This window comes from Monodelphis domestica, chromosome 4 (assembly GCF_027887165.1).
Source record: "Monodelphis domestica isolate mMonDom1 chromosome 4, mMonDom1.pri, whole genome shotgun sequence".
Classification (NCBI taxonomy): domain Eukaryota; kingdom Metazoa; phylum Chordata; class Mammalia; order Didelphimorphia; family Didelphidae; genus Monodelphis; species Monodelphis domestica.
The window spans coordinates 361,187,940-361,204,132 of record NC_077230.1 but is presented as its reverse complement, the minus strand read 5'-3'; the positions used below and the strand labels follow the sequence as shown (position 1 = coordinate 361,204,132).

At 33.0% G+C, this 16,193-nt stretch overlaps 1 protein-coding gene across 7 annotated transcripts in view; it reads right to left on the bottom strand.

Annotated features, from left to right (window-relative positions):
- ZMYM4 (zinc finger MYM-type containing 4) overlaps positions 1 to 16,193 on the bottom strand; it is a 142,405-nt gene that overhangs the window by 82,840 nt on the left and 43,372 nt on the right. For all 7 annotated transcript variants that reach the window (XM_007492781.3, XM_001380542.5, XM_007492779.3 and 4 more), the window contains exons 2-3: positions 11,043 to 11,085; positions 491 to 1,015 (exon numbers count right to left, since the gene is read on the bottom strand). In XM_007492781.3, the coding sequence (XP_007492843.1) occupies positions 491 to 1,015; positions 11,043 to 11,085 (568 nt within the window). The remainder of the gene's footprint in view (positions 1 to 490; positions 1,016 to 11,042; positions 11,086 to 16,193) is intronic.

Below are 16,193 nucleotides of genomic sequence, written 5' to 3'. Positions count from 1 at the left end.
TATATTCTATCATATTGAAGTATTACTCACAGAACCCTCTGACTCCAATCTCATTCCAAATTTCACAACTCTGTGCTTTTTATACCTTATCTAATGGTGTCTCTTTTGTACAAAATGGACTTTACCCACCTTTATACTTCATGAAACTCTTTTTCAAGATATAACATAGACCCACCCTTTTACCCAATTGAAAGTCCTTACTTTCTTCCTTAAAATTCTGGGTGCTATCTATCTCAATTTTCCTCTTTGAATGTAATCACATTCTATCATTTCCCAGTTATGTCTCATTTCATTAGACCTAAGATCCTTGGATGTTAAGGGCCTACAATAACTTGTTTCACCTGTGTATCACAAGTGCCTAGAACAATTTTTGTACATAGTAGGCTCATGGCAAGCTAAATTAAACTATAATGAATTATTTGAACCAACATTTCATCTAGTTCTTGTTTTCTCTGTCCTGTAGTTTTATTCCAACATATTACACTATTACCTGCTTTATCAAAAAAACTGCTTTTCAACCTTGAATCCACCTCTTTATGGGGTTTATCCAACCGTTTTTCACGTTCTTGATAAGGTATGTCTCTATTTTTCTCCTTTCCAGAAAATGTCTCTTTGTTGTTTTCTCTTGCTAGACTAAAATCTTTCCGAATGGCCTTAAATACAGAACCCTGATCAAACTGTTTAGGAAAGTCCTTTTTAACTTTATTTTGAATATGTATTTCTTTTTCACTGTCTGATTCATGCTGTGTTACTCTTCGATCTACTTCCAGACTATCAGCAGCATGAATTGCAGATGTGAGATTGTCCTTTGAACTAAAATCTCGTTCATCCTCATTGTCACTAGCAACAACTGGAATCCCTGCAAGATCCCCAGAGTTCAAAAAATAATCATCTTCATCGAGCAATGAATTTTCCGATCCTGTTTGATTCGGCATTCCATAAGACATGCTTTCAAGAGTAGGAGTTAAGTTGTGGTCCATATCTTCAGATATTTCTGTATCCATGATAACACCACCTTAAAAAGTAAAAAATTGCTTAGACAAATTTTGTGATATTTAGGTAGACATCAATTATAAGATTTTATTGGCATTCAAAGAAAAGTAATTTCATCTAACAATAGATTCAACAAATTATATTAATGTTAAAAGTACTTAACATATTACTACCTCTTTTAATTATTACAATAACCTTTTGAAGTAGGTATGGAATATATTAATATCTAATTTGACATATAAAGAAGCCTTAACGGAGAGTCTGAGTGACTTTTCTAAGGTTGCCAAGAGAACCGATAGGTCCAGAACCTACTCGATTTGCTTTTTAATGCTGCCCCTTCAAGGCTTTTGGGACAGATCTTTAGTTATTTTATAACAAGGTTAAAAATAAGGGATTGCAAAGCCGAAATTAACAAATATAAATGTTTCTCAAAAGTGTCTTCAAACCTGTCAACAACATATCCTGACTTATGCAATGTCTGCTATCTCATAAAACAAAAACTATTTCTTTTACAGTACATTGGCAATAAAAAGATTACTTAATAATAACTTATCACTATCTAAGCAAAGTATTTAAAATAAAAAATTATTTAATTACCCTATGTAATGAAAACAGGATATCATACTATTGGAATTCAAGTATTAATTAAGTACATTAACTATTTTATCCTTTATTTGATCTTCACATTTCATAACAACTTTCATTTGTACTTTATTGTAACATGTAATGGAAGCTTTTGTTTTTTACAATCCCAAATGCCAAGCGCTAAAGAACAAATCATCACAAAAATCTATTTGGAAATTAGCATCAAATGAAGAAGCAGAAAATTCTTAAAGAAAATGTCCTGGCTTTTAGCATCAGGATTTTTTAATAAATAAGATGAAAGGGTTTCCAAGAGCAGTCACCAGATTATCTTTACCATGGAAAATTATAAAAGTAGTTATATTGTGAACACTATGTCAAAAATAATACAGATCTATCTAAGATTTTTCACAATTATTTACTTTTCTCTACAGTATATACCAGATATTCCAGAAGTCTGAGTGTAGTTTTAATCATAAAAACTCTCCCTTTGAGAGCTGACTCATCTCATGCCTTAGGCTCTATGTGGATAATTCTCAAATTTACACTTCCAGACGATATCTTTCCCTGGGGTTCTATTTTTATTTCCAAATGACAATTTATTATTTCCCCTTATTTACACAGATATAGTCACATCTTCAATCCTTCAAGGTTACATGAATGATGCTATTAAAAGATCTCTATTTTACCCAGTGTCTATTCTCTAGTTGTGTAAAGGAGATATGTTTAGGAAGACTTAATTCTTTGAAACAATGGATATTAAAGTTAAAGAAAACCTTGAAGACTATATTATCTGGCTCCTTCATTATCAAATAAGTAATCAGAAGCTTCAATAAGATTAGTGACGTGCCCAAATTCCAAAACTAGGCATTAGTAAAGTGACACTAGAATGCATTGTGGTTTGTTGTTCAGTTGTTTTGTCATGTTCAACTCTTCATTACCCCATAAATTACACTGTTCATAGGTTGTATTTTTTGAAGAATTTAAATTAAACCCTTACAGGAACAGCTAAATAGCTCAGTGGATTGAAAGCCAAGCTGGAAGATGAGAGGTACTATGTTCAAACCTAGCCTCAGATACTTCCTAGATGTGTGACCCTGGGCAAGTCACTTAAACCCCATTGCCTGGTTCTTACCACTCTTCTGTCTTGGAATTGTTAGTATCAATTCTAAGATAGAAGGTAAGAGGTGTTTTTTGGTTTTTTAAACCCTTACCTTCCATCTTAGAATCAATACTAAGTATCGGTTCTAAGGCAGAAGGGTAAGAATGAGGCAAGAAGGATATAGTAACTTGCCCAGAGCTACACAATTAGGAAGTATCTGATATGAGATTTGAACCTAGGTTTTCCCATCTTCAAGCCCGGCTATCAATCCACTGAACCACCTACTTGCACCTCCATGGGGTTTCCTTAGCAAAGATACTGGAATGGTTTGTCATTTCCTTCTCTATTGGATTAAAGCAAACACAGGTCAAGTGACTTGCCTGGGACCACATAGTAAGTAATCTAAGGCCAAATATGAACTCAGGTCTTCCTTACTCCAGATCCAATGCTCTATCCACTATCTACCTAGATGCCTCTCCTAGAACCTATGTGTAGTGATTCATTCCCAGGCTACTATTTTCCATTATTAACACAAAAAGAAAAAAAGTCCATCTTAACGGTAATGCTTTAAGCATTAAACAAGTACCAAGTTACATTCTCTGAATGGGGTTCACCCGGAAGCAGATTTATTTATTATTTATTAGTGGTATAAGATATTCCCTCCAACAAAGTATACCATGATCCTTCTATGATTTATTTGATGGTCTTTGTAAGTTGCTAAACCTGGAGGGAAGAGGAAAGGAAGGACAATCTACTGTTGTTTAAATGAGGTTAGTTCAAAACCAAATATTTTACGTTTACCCAACATGTGTATCTCACAAATTTGCTTTTTCAGGCAATGATACAATTGTTCTATTGGCCTCAAAACACCAATCATCTTTAACTCATACTTCTTCATTCCGTTTTAAATCAATAATTCCTGTTTATTCTTCCTGAACTTCTACTTAAGACTTGGACTACCTTTTTCTAATCTCTCCTATTAGAATTTGCTCCCCAGGACTCTCTTTCTCAGCTTCCCATTTTCCATTCTCATGTTACATCCTTATTCTCTGAAATATAAAGTTCTGAATGTAACTCCTCCCTCTCTGTTTCCAGGAAGGCTGTTGTGGAGTTTGGGTGAAAGCCAGACAGGAGAATTTTACTCATGTGGTCATACTTAAGCATTGTCGTTTTATTTCTTCTACTTCAAGTAATTACTAATAAATCTTATAAAATATAATACTTGGAGTTATTGGATATTAATTTAAATCTAACACCTTCAAAAATTATCATTCCATTAAGCAAAAAACCTTTGTAGTTGTGTCTTATCTCTAGGATAAAATTCAAATTCTCCTGCTTTCCATTCCATTGCCTCAATTCACTTGTCCAATCTTATCTACCATTATTTATCATATACCATGTATATGCTCTAGTCTGACCAGAACAGTGTCCTCAAAGCTCAAACATGTCAATCAGGATCATTCCCACATTCATATCTTGCTTCATGCTGTTTTCCAAGCACAGAATTCTTTCCTCGTAACCAAAACCTACTTATTGAGAGTCATTTCCCAAACTATATTCTGTATCTACTCTCTACCTCTTTGAAATTACTAAATCAGCATGCAAAAAGTCTATCAAATGATTTCAGTGAATATACACATATCAATGGTGTTACTTAATAGGAAACTAGACAATGAAATGAGACAAGTGTTTTCTACAGATCAAAAAGAAATTGTAATATTTAGTGCTATTAAGTGATCTAACACTCTACTAGAAGATAATAAAATACTTGCTTAGGTAGAAATTTATTAAGAACAGAAATCAAAAGAATTCAGAGGAGCTTACTACAATGAATGTATCACATGATAAATCTACCAAAACCATTTCAATTTCACTTAGATGAAAACTTCTAGTGTAAATTTATATTGGTGAATTAAATTCCTATTTAACACCATCATATTTCTTATTCAATAATTTCTAATAAAAAATATAAAGTCTTTCAAATTCTAGTTCCTTCTTCTGAGACCATCCCCAATTTAACTTGCCTATATCTTATTTGTACATACTTGTCTGCATGTTGTGAACAATTGTTCTTCCTACCAGGAAAGATTAAACATTAATAAAATCCCATTATAAGAAACTTAATCATATTAACTACTTAATTTAGGGCAAATATAAAGATTAATTTTCCTTATCTAGAAATCTCAACATTTAAGTAGCACTATAATATTATATCATAGTTCAAGGATACTTAACTCAATTCAACATGAGGACACTTTACATACCCCAAGTCAAGGAATATAATCAGCAAAGATATACATATACTACCTCTGTTCTGTCATTCATTTATTTTCAGATATTACTCAGAATTTGTGACAACTAGGTGGCACACTGGATAGAATATTGAGCCTGGAGTCAGGAAGTTCAAATCCAGCTTCAGACAATTACTAACTCTGTAATGCTGACCAAGTCATTTAACCTCAGTTTCCTCATCTGTAAAATGGGAATAATAACAGCATCTGCTTTCCAGAGTTGTTGTGAGGAACAAATGAGATAATAATTCTACATTTAAAATTATATAAACATTAGCATAGTGCTTCAAACACAGTAAATGCTAATTTTTCCCTTCCCCCTTTCCCAATAGAGTATTTTCTCTCATCCCTTTCCCCCATAAATACTTACTGAAAATATGGATTTCCAAGATAAAGAAAGATAACAAATACAATGTTACCTTAAGAAATAGCATAAATGCATTATTGATCATCTGGCTAGCTGCTTTTCTCTATTAGGATTACATATTATAAGAGAGGGGGAGAAATGTCATAAAACACAAATTCAAAAAGTCTGACATAGCCAGGATTTGTTTCTTCCACTAATATCTTAAATAATTTGGAGTGTGTTTATGTGTAGGTGTGTTTGCCATTGAAACTATTCCTAGCGCACATAATGAAAAATGTCTGACTGTACATCAAAGCATTCCATCTTCCACTTTCTTTCATGAGTTTTTTATTGTATCTATGATATGTGTCTTCTATCATAACATGAGCAATATAAAAATCAGTATTGCAAGAAAACACTGGTATAACCTATATTAGACTATATAACTATATTAGACACCTTAGGGAGGGGTAAGGGAAGGGAGTGAGGGAGAAAAATCTAAATCCTAAAATTTTATTGTCAGAAAACAATGTCAAAAACTGTTTCTACACGCAACTGAAGAAATAAATAAATAAAACTCTGTTAGTAAATATAATTATGATCTAAAAGACAAGTTAATTTTAAGAACAGACTAAGACTCCTTTCTATTCTCATAACTAACGCATAAAAGTAAATGTCAAAATAACAGTTATAAAACATAAAGAATTCTTGAATTCAGGAACAAAACTAATAGGAGCTGAGCTTTTCTAGTTCACAAAAAAAGATACAAATGCAATCTTATCTGTAAATCAGTTCTTGCCAGAGATGTTTTCTATTTAAGCAAGCTATACCAGAAGAGAATGAGAAAAAAATAGAATAAGTGGAAGAACCAGCTTGAAACCCAAGACACTCAAACATGATTAATGCTAATTCACTTGCAAGTCTACATACAAAAATAAGTCTGAAATGCAGAATTTTGTTATAGCACACATGTAAAACACTGAGTCAAAGACAAAGATTTTGCTTGTAATTAGCTATTTGATAAAACTATAAGTGATTTATTGATTATAACAATAGAAACAAGAACACTAAAATACAAACATTTTAAAATATTTGTTTATACTTGAATGAACTGATACCAAAACAAAAAAAAGTATAAATGAGAAGAATATATGTGACTACAATAATACAAATGATGCCACTAAAAGACAGTTGAAATCAAGACTAAATACAATGATTAATATTGGTTCCAGAGGACGAATGATATCACATATCTTCCTCCTTTCAATATGGGGGAAGCTATGGATGCTGACTGTTGCAAATACTAAAAGATTCTTAATTCTGTTGATTACTTTTGCTTGACTGTGTTTTCTTTGTTATAAGGAAGGATTCTAGGGAGCATATTAGGAAAGGTCTGTGGTATAAAAAAATCCCCCAGTTGGAAAATGACCAAATAAAATAAACACTTAAAAAAAAAAAGAATTTCACAGATTAGGGGGGAAAATCCCCCAAACATCAATAAAACTTAACTAAAATCCGGGGGCAGCTGGGTAGTTCAGTGGATTGAGAGCCATGCCTAGAGATGGAAGGTCCTAGGTTCAAATCTGGCCTCAGTCACTTCCCAGCTGTGTGATCCTGGGCAAGTCATTTAACCCCCACTGCCTAGCCCTTACCACTCTTCTGCTTTAGAACCAATACACAGTATTTATTACAAAACGGAAGGTACGGGTTTCAAAAAAAAAAAACGTCACTAAAATTTAATGTTTACTTATTTGAGAGACTCAGACTGCTATATAGCAGTTAATAATTCAACAATTTATGGTCTTTATTTAGAACAAAGACAATGTATTTTAACTCAGTTATACTCCAGGGGAATACAGGGAAGAATTCATTTTATGGCTATATCACAATGCATTACGACTATATCAGATCAAGGACACATGTAACACCCAGTGGAATTGCGTGTCAGCTATGGGAAGGGTGGAGGTAGGGGAGGGAGGAATAGAACATGATTTTTGTAACCAAGGAATAATGTTTGAAATTGACCAAATTTAAAAAAAATTTAAAAAATGAAAGACTATATCAGAGGGGCAGCTAGGTAGATCGGTGAACTGAGAGTCAGGCCCATAGACAGGAGGTCACTGGTTCAAAGCTAGCCTCAGAAACTTCCTAACTGCGGGATCCTGGGCAAATCACCTAACCCCATTGCTTAGCCCTTACTGATCTTCTGCCTTAAAACCAATATACAATATTGATTCTAAAAATAGAATGTATGGGTTAAAAAAAATTTTTTGAGTGAATTGAGTACCAAGCTTAAGAGACAAGAGGCACTGGGTTTGAATATAACTTCAGCCACTTTCTAGCTATGTGACCCTGGGCAAAGTCCCTTAACCCTCATTGCCTAGCTCTTACTGCTCTTCTGTCTTAGAATTACTTCAAGATAGAAAATGTAGGTGTTTTTTTTAAAGCTATATCAGAAGTTTCAGTTTTCCTAATCTCCAACTTGAAACAAAAACTCCTCTCTTAAAACATCAATATTGTTGCAAGAATAATATGTGACTAAACCACCATCTCCAAAGAACAAATACTAGGGGTGATGCCAAGAGCAATAGTAACAGATTAATGAAAATAGGATTCAGTGTATTTCTAACAATGACTTTTTCACAAGTAGTAGAAGTGTAAGGAAATATGAACTGTTTGAAAAAGTGAATTTGCCATATAGTAAGAACAAGGGACAAAAGTCAGACAACCACAATGAGGCACTTTGCTCGTGAAATATTAAGAAACTTGGAGGAAAATTTCTAGCACATTAAGTAGACCTTTCTCTTGGTGTAAAACGAAATACAAACAAGTCTAGAATTCTTAGAAGGTATGACTAGATTCCAAAGGACAGCCACAAGAAGTACATTTCCTGGAGTCTCACTTTTCCCACTCTCTTGACTCCTTAGAGAGGCTATCATTATTTAATCATATCCCCAATTTTCTCAAACTAAGATGTATACTTAGCATTCAAACTGGAATTCTGAATACATTTCCTACAGACATGCAAATAAATTATATTATGATACACCGAATACAATATGGCTTAAACTGAGTTTTACTATTAGCATGTATAAAAGGAGGTTTGACTTTGAAATTACCTATTCTGTTCTCTAGACCTCAGTTTCCTCATCAGTAAAATGAAAGGAGACCAAGTTCTTTCAGGCATTAAATCCTATGACTCAGGAATGTTGTTAAAAAGAGATCTGATAGGTGAAAGGAAAGATTACTTTCTACAAGTAGAAATAGTTTTCTCCTTTGAAAAATAAAATGAGAGAAGACACTAAAAATGCTTCCATCTTGAGCCTTAGATGACGATCAAATTAATTTTCAAAACAATGTCCCAGTATTTACCCATTTTTTAAAAACTCTAGGGTTAAATTGTTTTTCATTTTCAAAGAGCAGCATTAATCAATCATCTAAAGCACACATTAACCCTATAAGTTTGGGGGGTTTTTGTGATTGAAAAAAAAAGATATTACCTTTTGACTCCCAATAAAGGATCACTTTACATAAAAATAAATGTGATTTTAAAAAAATTCTTACCTTCCATCTTAGAATCAATACTGTGTATTGGTCTAAGGCAGAAGAGTACAGGCTAGGTAATAGGGGTTAAGTGATTTGCTTACACACAGCTAAAAAGTGTCTGAGACCAAATTTGAACCCAGGGTCTCTGATCTTTAGGCTTGGTTCTCTATCCAGAACCACCTAGCTGCCTTTTGTTGTATTCTTAAAAAAAAAATCAATATTATGAATCAAAACTGATAATCTGTATGCCCAAAGGGCTTTAAAAGAATGCATGTTCTTTGGTCCAGCAATACCACTACTGGGTTTATATCCCAAAGAGATAAAAAAAAAAATAGGAAAGGATCTGTTTGTACAAAAATACTTATAACTGTGATGGCAAAAAATTGGAAAATAATGGGATGTCCCTCAATTTGGGGAATGGCTGAACAAAATGTGGTATGTGATGGTGATGGAATACTATAGTGCTAGTAGGAATGATGAACTGCTTGATTTCTATAAGAACTGGAAAGACCTTCATGAACTAAGTGATGCAAAGTGAAATGAGCAGAACCAGGAGAGCATTACACACAGAAATTGAAACATTATGGAACAATCAAATGTAATTGACTTTGCTACAAAAAGCAATGCAATGATCCAGGACAACTCTGAGGGACTTATGAGAAAGAATGTTATCCACATCTAGAGAAAGAACTGTGGGAATAGAAATCCAGAAGAAAACATGATTTATTACTTGTTTATTTGGGTATATGATTTGGGGTTTTGGTTTTAAAAGATTACGTTATTACAAAAATTAATAATATGGAAATAGGGTTTGAGTGATAATACATGTATAATGGGGGAGGGGAGAAAAAGGGGATGAAGAGAACAAGAATCATGTAACCATGGAAAAAATTAAAAAATAAAAATATTTTTTAAAAAAGAACCAATAATCTGTGAGTTATAAGCCAGAAAGGCATAAAAGACACTATTACAAGTATTTGGAAACTCAGTATCCTAAGTTCCAGGGAGGTAATTCTGTATTTTGATTTAAGGGACTGATTTCAATGGGTCCCTAGCACTGGAATTTGTAATTTATAGACAGACTGGTGGTGTAATTCATAGGCATACTTGCCTATGGTTTCAAAAAGACCACATATTTTCATCAATAGTACGAAATTAAGCTTGGGTTTATTGAGTATTTAGAAAAATAAAACGACATAAAACAGATCTGTTTTACAGTACATTCAGAACTCAAGTAATATATATGGGGAAAATGCTACTTTAAGTTTCAAGAAAGTCAGTTCAATCTTTTATATGCTTCTATATTCTCTTCTTTTTTTCCTTCTCAATCTCAGACTAGCCTTACATTTTAAAAAATCCTCATATTATAGTAATAACATAATAGAGAATTAATAATATATTACATAAATCTCTCTTCTCTTTTCTTTTGTACTGCTATCTCAAGTCTAATTGAAATCCAAAAGCTTCAACTCCGTGAGTTTCTACTTGAAAAAGTGAATATGCACATTAGAAGGAGATGAGATTTTAAGGACAGAGTAAGACTCCTTAGTACCAAGTTGTAGAGAGAGTGCTGGACATGGAATCAGTAAGATAGATGTATGTTCAAACTCCACCTCAAAACAGTTTCTAGCTTTGTGACCTTGGGCAAGTCAATGAAATTCTCTCGGCCTCAGTTTCCTAATATGTAAAATGAGATTGAATTTGATAGCCTCTAAAGTCCTTTCCAACTCTGTTTTGCTCTGTACTCCAAAATCCAGTGTTGGCACATAATAAAGCATTTTACAAATGCTCATTAATTAAATCTATAACCCTATTATCTTACAGCTTTTAGTTACAAATATTTAAATAGTAATAAATATCACTTTATCTAGGCTTAGAAAACCAAAAGGCATCACTCTCATCTTCCCCAAAATATAGCCATTCTGAACTCAAAGAGTCAACCCTTTGGCAAATAAACAATCAACTAAACACTCTATTATATAGATATGATACTATATTATATTCAATCATAAATATTAATTATAAATTTATCACCTAAACCAATCCAATAATGAATAGAACTGGTGATAACTGGTCACATCTCTTATATACAATAATCAGCTACATACAATTATCAATCAAGTAAGCTACGACACTTAAATAACTATTTAAACCAAGACATTACTTTTTTTTAAGTACTTACATTTATCTGTAATTTCATCAAAAACTGTAGCCTTCTGTTCGAACTGTTAAGAAAAAAAAAAGGAAAACAGAAAATCATTCATCTGGTTACCTGATGACCTATTATGTCTTTTTGGCATCATCCACCCGCAAAAAGGTGTTTTTTTTTTCCCAACCCAGAAGTATAAAAATACACAACAATCTATGTTTATGGATATTTCAACTGAGAAAATATTTGAAGGGGTTAACAATGTGACTGTCACCCAGGTCCCTATACCTAACATAACATATCCTCTCAATGAAAAATTATAGATTAAAATCCTTAAATGATAGTTAAATTTATATTCATTTCAAAGAGCAACAAAAAGTTAAAAGGGAACAATCTAAGTAAAAAAAATAAATTTATGCAAGTTTTCAATATTTTTAAAAGCTCAGAATAATGTTCTGAAAAACATACACAATGGATCGTGTTTAGAACCATGTGATAACTATTGAGGATGCATGATTTTAACAAAATGGAAACATTATCCTTCATTTCCATTATACCACCAGCATTCTGCAATCTGGCATGTACTAGAACTTATAACATAATTAAGTAATGGTAGAAATTAAATGAAAATTTATTTAAATATTGATAACTTTTGGGGCAGTTTCATGAACTGATCCTGAACACATTTCTTCCCTCAGCCTCAGTTTCCACAACTACAAAATGAGGGGGTTCAACTAAGAGCCCTTTAAAGTATCTTCTAGCTAAAATCAACTATGCCAACCTAATAAGTATTACTATTATTAAAAGTTTTTAATTAAAACATTTCAAAATTATTCAATAATTAAGTGAAAACCTACTTAATTTTATCTAATTTATTTCAGGAGACACTAGCCAAAGATGCTTTCTAAGACTATCCTATGCCCATTTTGGTATAAAGAACACTTTATTTGCTTTGATACTACATTAAAAATAATTTAGTAACTTGAATTCTATTATTGTCCATGACCAGTTCTTACGTTAAATAACTCTCCCCTCTAAAACATTCCTAACACACACTCCTTGACAACTTTAAAAAACAGCTTTGGTGTTTTCAACTGCAAATCTATACAGTGAGATTTATATATCAGATTTAGAACTATAAGGCTCCTTGAATCAACCCTCTGATTTTTTAACAAATGAGAGACAAGAGGATAATTGACTTGCTCAACATACAGGTTCAAACTCAAGTCCAAGTTCAACATGCCCCTTCCATAGCTGAAAGATTTATCAGCTTTAACCTTATATAATGTTATACTTTAAATTCAAAGCCAGGTTTTGGTCAATGAATGTTCTATATCAACACATTGCAAATTTTATGATGTATTTAATCGGCCACTTAGTTTCCAAAACACTCTTGAGAACAAACCAAGCACGTTAGAAGGCATATTACAGCTAGTAGGAATAGCTAATATGCCACAGCAATTTAGATTATTTAGAAAATGTCTTAACTCAAATATAATTGAATTGATTGTCATAAAATCCCCAAACATATAAGAAATGATAGGCAAGCTAGACAGTTAAATCAAGAGTAACTTGTTATTATAGTCTCTGCCTATCGGTAAGTATTTCCAAGAAAAGACATATAAAACTAAGCAGTTTTTTGTTTTTGCTTTGTTTTTAAAATAAAGATCTTATAACATTTAAAAATCAAACCTTCCTCCTATCCATCCTCAAACTGCACTTCAACTCTATTAAGCAATGTATTTAATTTTAATCACATACTACCAAAAAATAGCTTAACATTTACATCACACTTTATAAAGTGCTTTGTCAACATTATTTCTTTTTATCCTTATAATCCTAGGAAGCACAGTCATTCAACTAACAATTGGAGCTTGCTCTGAGCCAGGTTCTATGCTAGGTTCTGAGGATACAAAGAAAAGCAAAAATAGTTACTGTCCCTCAAGAAGTTCACATTCCAATGGGAAAAAACAAGTCAATTATTTATTAAACACTTACTAGGTCAGGCAATGGGAATACAAGTATATCCCTTCTTGTAAGGAACTTGCATTCTACTAAGTCAAGAAAAACATATAAAATACTTATGAGGGTGGAAAATAGATGGCTCAGTGGGTTTGAGAGCTAGACATAGAGATGGTAGGTCCTTTGTTCAAATTTGGCATCAGACTCTTCCTAGATGTGTGATCCTTAGTCAATCATTTAAACCTCATTTGCACCCTTAGCACTCTTCTACTATAGAACCAAAATATGGTATTGATTCTAAAATGGAAGGAAAGGGTTAAAAAAAGAAACTTATATGCACATTCACAGTAGTAAATGACCACAGTAACCTAGGGTTTGACAAATCCAAAGATCCAAGATTTGAGGGAAAGAAATCACTATGTGACAAAAATTGATAGAGGAACCAGAAAGCAGTTTGGCAGAAATCAGGAACAGACCAGCATCTCACAACACATATCAAGATTATATCTAAAGGGGTATATCTGATTTAGATATGTAGGATAGTATCATAAACAAATTAGGGGAGCATTGAATATTTTACCTGTCAGATTTGTAGATAAAAGAAGAATTTATGACCAAACAAGATAGAGGGCACTATCAGGATAGAAAATGGATAATTTTTATTACATCAGATCAATGTTTTTGCACAAACAGAACCAAAGTAGCCAAGAGCAGAAGAGAAGTGGGAAACTGGGGGGAAATTTTTTTTACAATAAATATTTCCAATAAATAAAAATCTCTTTTCTCATTTCTCTTCAAAAAAATATGCAGAGAAGTGAATCAAATTTATAAGAATACAAGTCATTCCCAATTGACAAGTAGTGAAAGTATGTGAATAGGCAGTTTTCAAAAGAAATCAGTTATCTATAATCACATAAAAAAGTTCCAAATCATTTTTGACTTGAGAAATGCAAATCAAAACAACTCTAAAACAAACCAACCATCACCAAACAACCATCACACACCTAGCAGATTAGCTAACATGACAGAAAAGTGAAGTGACAAATGTTGGAGAAAATGTGGAAAAATAAAGACTTGTGAACTTCATTCTAAAAAGCAAATTGGAACTACTCTCCAAGGGCTTTAAAACTGCATAACCTTTGATCCAGCAATACCACTAGGTCATAAAGGATCTATTTGTACAAAAATATCTATAGCAGCTCTTTTTGTGGTGGCAAAAAATTGGAAACGGTGGGATGTGCTATAAAAATATGATAAGCAGGATACCTTTAGAAAAATCTGAAACTTATATGAACTGATGCAAACTTAAATGAGAACAATGTTACCATCTAAGAGAGTGGTTACCAACTGCTAAAGAGTAAGAGGATCCAGAAAGGCTTCAAGAATGATGATGCTTGAGCTTCATCTTAAAAGAGAAACACTTCATGAATCAGAGACCAACTAATTGCATTCAAGTTTTACAGATGAGGAAAAGGGGGTTCAGAAAGATTAAGACACTTGTCAAATCATAACACAACTAGTAAATGGAAAACCAGGAATTCAAATTCTAGTCTTCAGATTCCAGATCTAATATTCACTATACCACACTGTTTCTTTCCTACTACACATATGGGTGCAATGCTAGGCAAACAGGGAACAAAAAGAATAAAACACTCTGCTCCCAAAGAGTTTACAGTTCAGATAGAGAAAAGTATATATGGCAACCTGCCATTTATCGATCATAAGGAAGAGAAATGTCTACTTTATATACACCACATAAGTGATCAATACTTGTTGAAAAAAATACCAAAACTTTTGTTTCTAACCACTGAAGGATTTTTTTTTTTTAAGAAAAGGAATAGGATAATGAAAAGTATGGAAAACTTTGGAGCAAGAAGATCTGGGTTAGTAAACCAGTTCTGCTACTAACTATCCATGTGGCAAGTTACTCACCTTTGTTAAACCAGCCTTAAGTGTTTAAATTTACAAATGACTCAGGAATTTATTCCTTAGGACTGCCTATAGGAGGCTCTGCCTCAAGATATTATGCAATTTTTGAGTTCTTATGTCTGTTGTAGGTTTTTTCTATCTGTCCTCACCTTTGCGTCTTTGTTTCTGGAAGCCTCTTTTAATGTTGTAAAATTTTTGAAGCTAGAAGCATCATATCAATTTTACAGATAAGAAACCTAAGGCCCAAATGTTAGGTGATTTACCCAAAGTACTTAGTAGAGGTACAACTAAAACTAAAAGCCATTTTTCTGAATTCCATTAAGCACTGTAAAAATGGAGATTTGAAGCCCAGGCTTCAGTCCCCAGAAGTCCTTGGTACTTCCCAGAATTCCCTATAATCTCACCCAAGTCTCCACCTGGGCGAGATCACAATTTAGTATTTAACGGGCTCTCTGCCTCCCAAGAGCCTCTTCCTCGACTTGAAACATTGCAATATGTAGTAAGTAGGTTTTAAATGGGCTAATCAGCCCTAGGCATGTGGCTTATTATTTTGTATCCTTGATTTCTAATAATCTTTAATAAACCTCATAAAATATAATATTTTTATCAGTAGAGACTAATTTAACAGTTTGGCGACCACAAAGCACTACACTCAATCTACTACTGTAGTCTACTGTTCTCTGAATGGTTGCTTTATAATCTGTTACTTTGGGATTGGGAACTAGATAAGCCAATTTGGGCGAATTATGTTTCAGATGAAATTTAATAGGCTGTGGGTGACAAAATGAGGTCTTTCCTATAATCATGGATGGTCACCTACTTCATTTCTTTGGGCTGTTCAGAGGCTTTTCCATAGCCTTCCTGGTTCTGGATTGTATCCCAAAGTCAAGGATATGAGAAAGGAGATAGTAATATATATATATATATATATATATATATATATATATATATATATATATATATAAAGCAATGTCAAGAATGACAAGCGCCAATTGAATGGTACAAATAGTATGAATTATAAAAATCCATGACTGAAGAGATCACTGAGAACTGGAAGAGTCAGGGAAGGTTTTAACATCCAACCTTTGTGGACTATTATTTTGGCTGCCTCTATTGCCTGGAATGCATTCCACCTCTTATACTCTTTCCTTTCTTCAAGGTTCAACTCATGCTCTACCTCCTATGGGAAATGATTCCCTATCTTCCTATCAGTTATGGCTATTTTCTTCCTTAAATTATCATATATATTTACTTATATGTAGTTTCGTAGTTTCCTCTGATAGAATGTAAGCT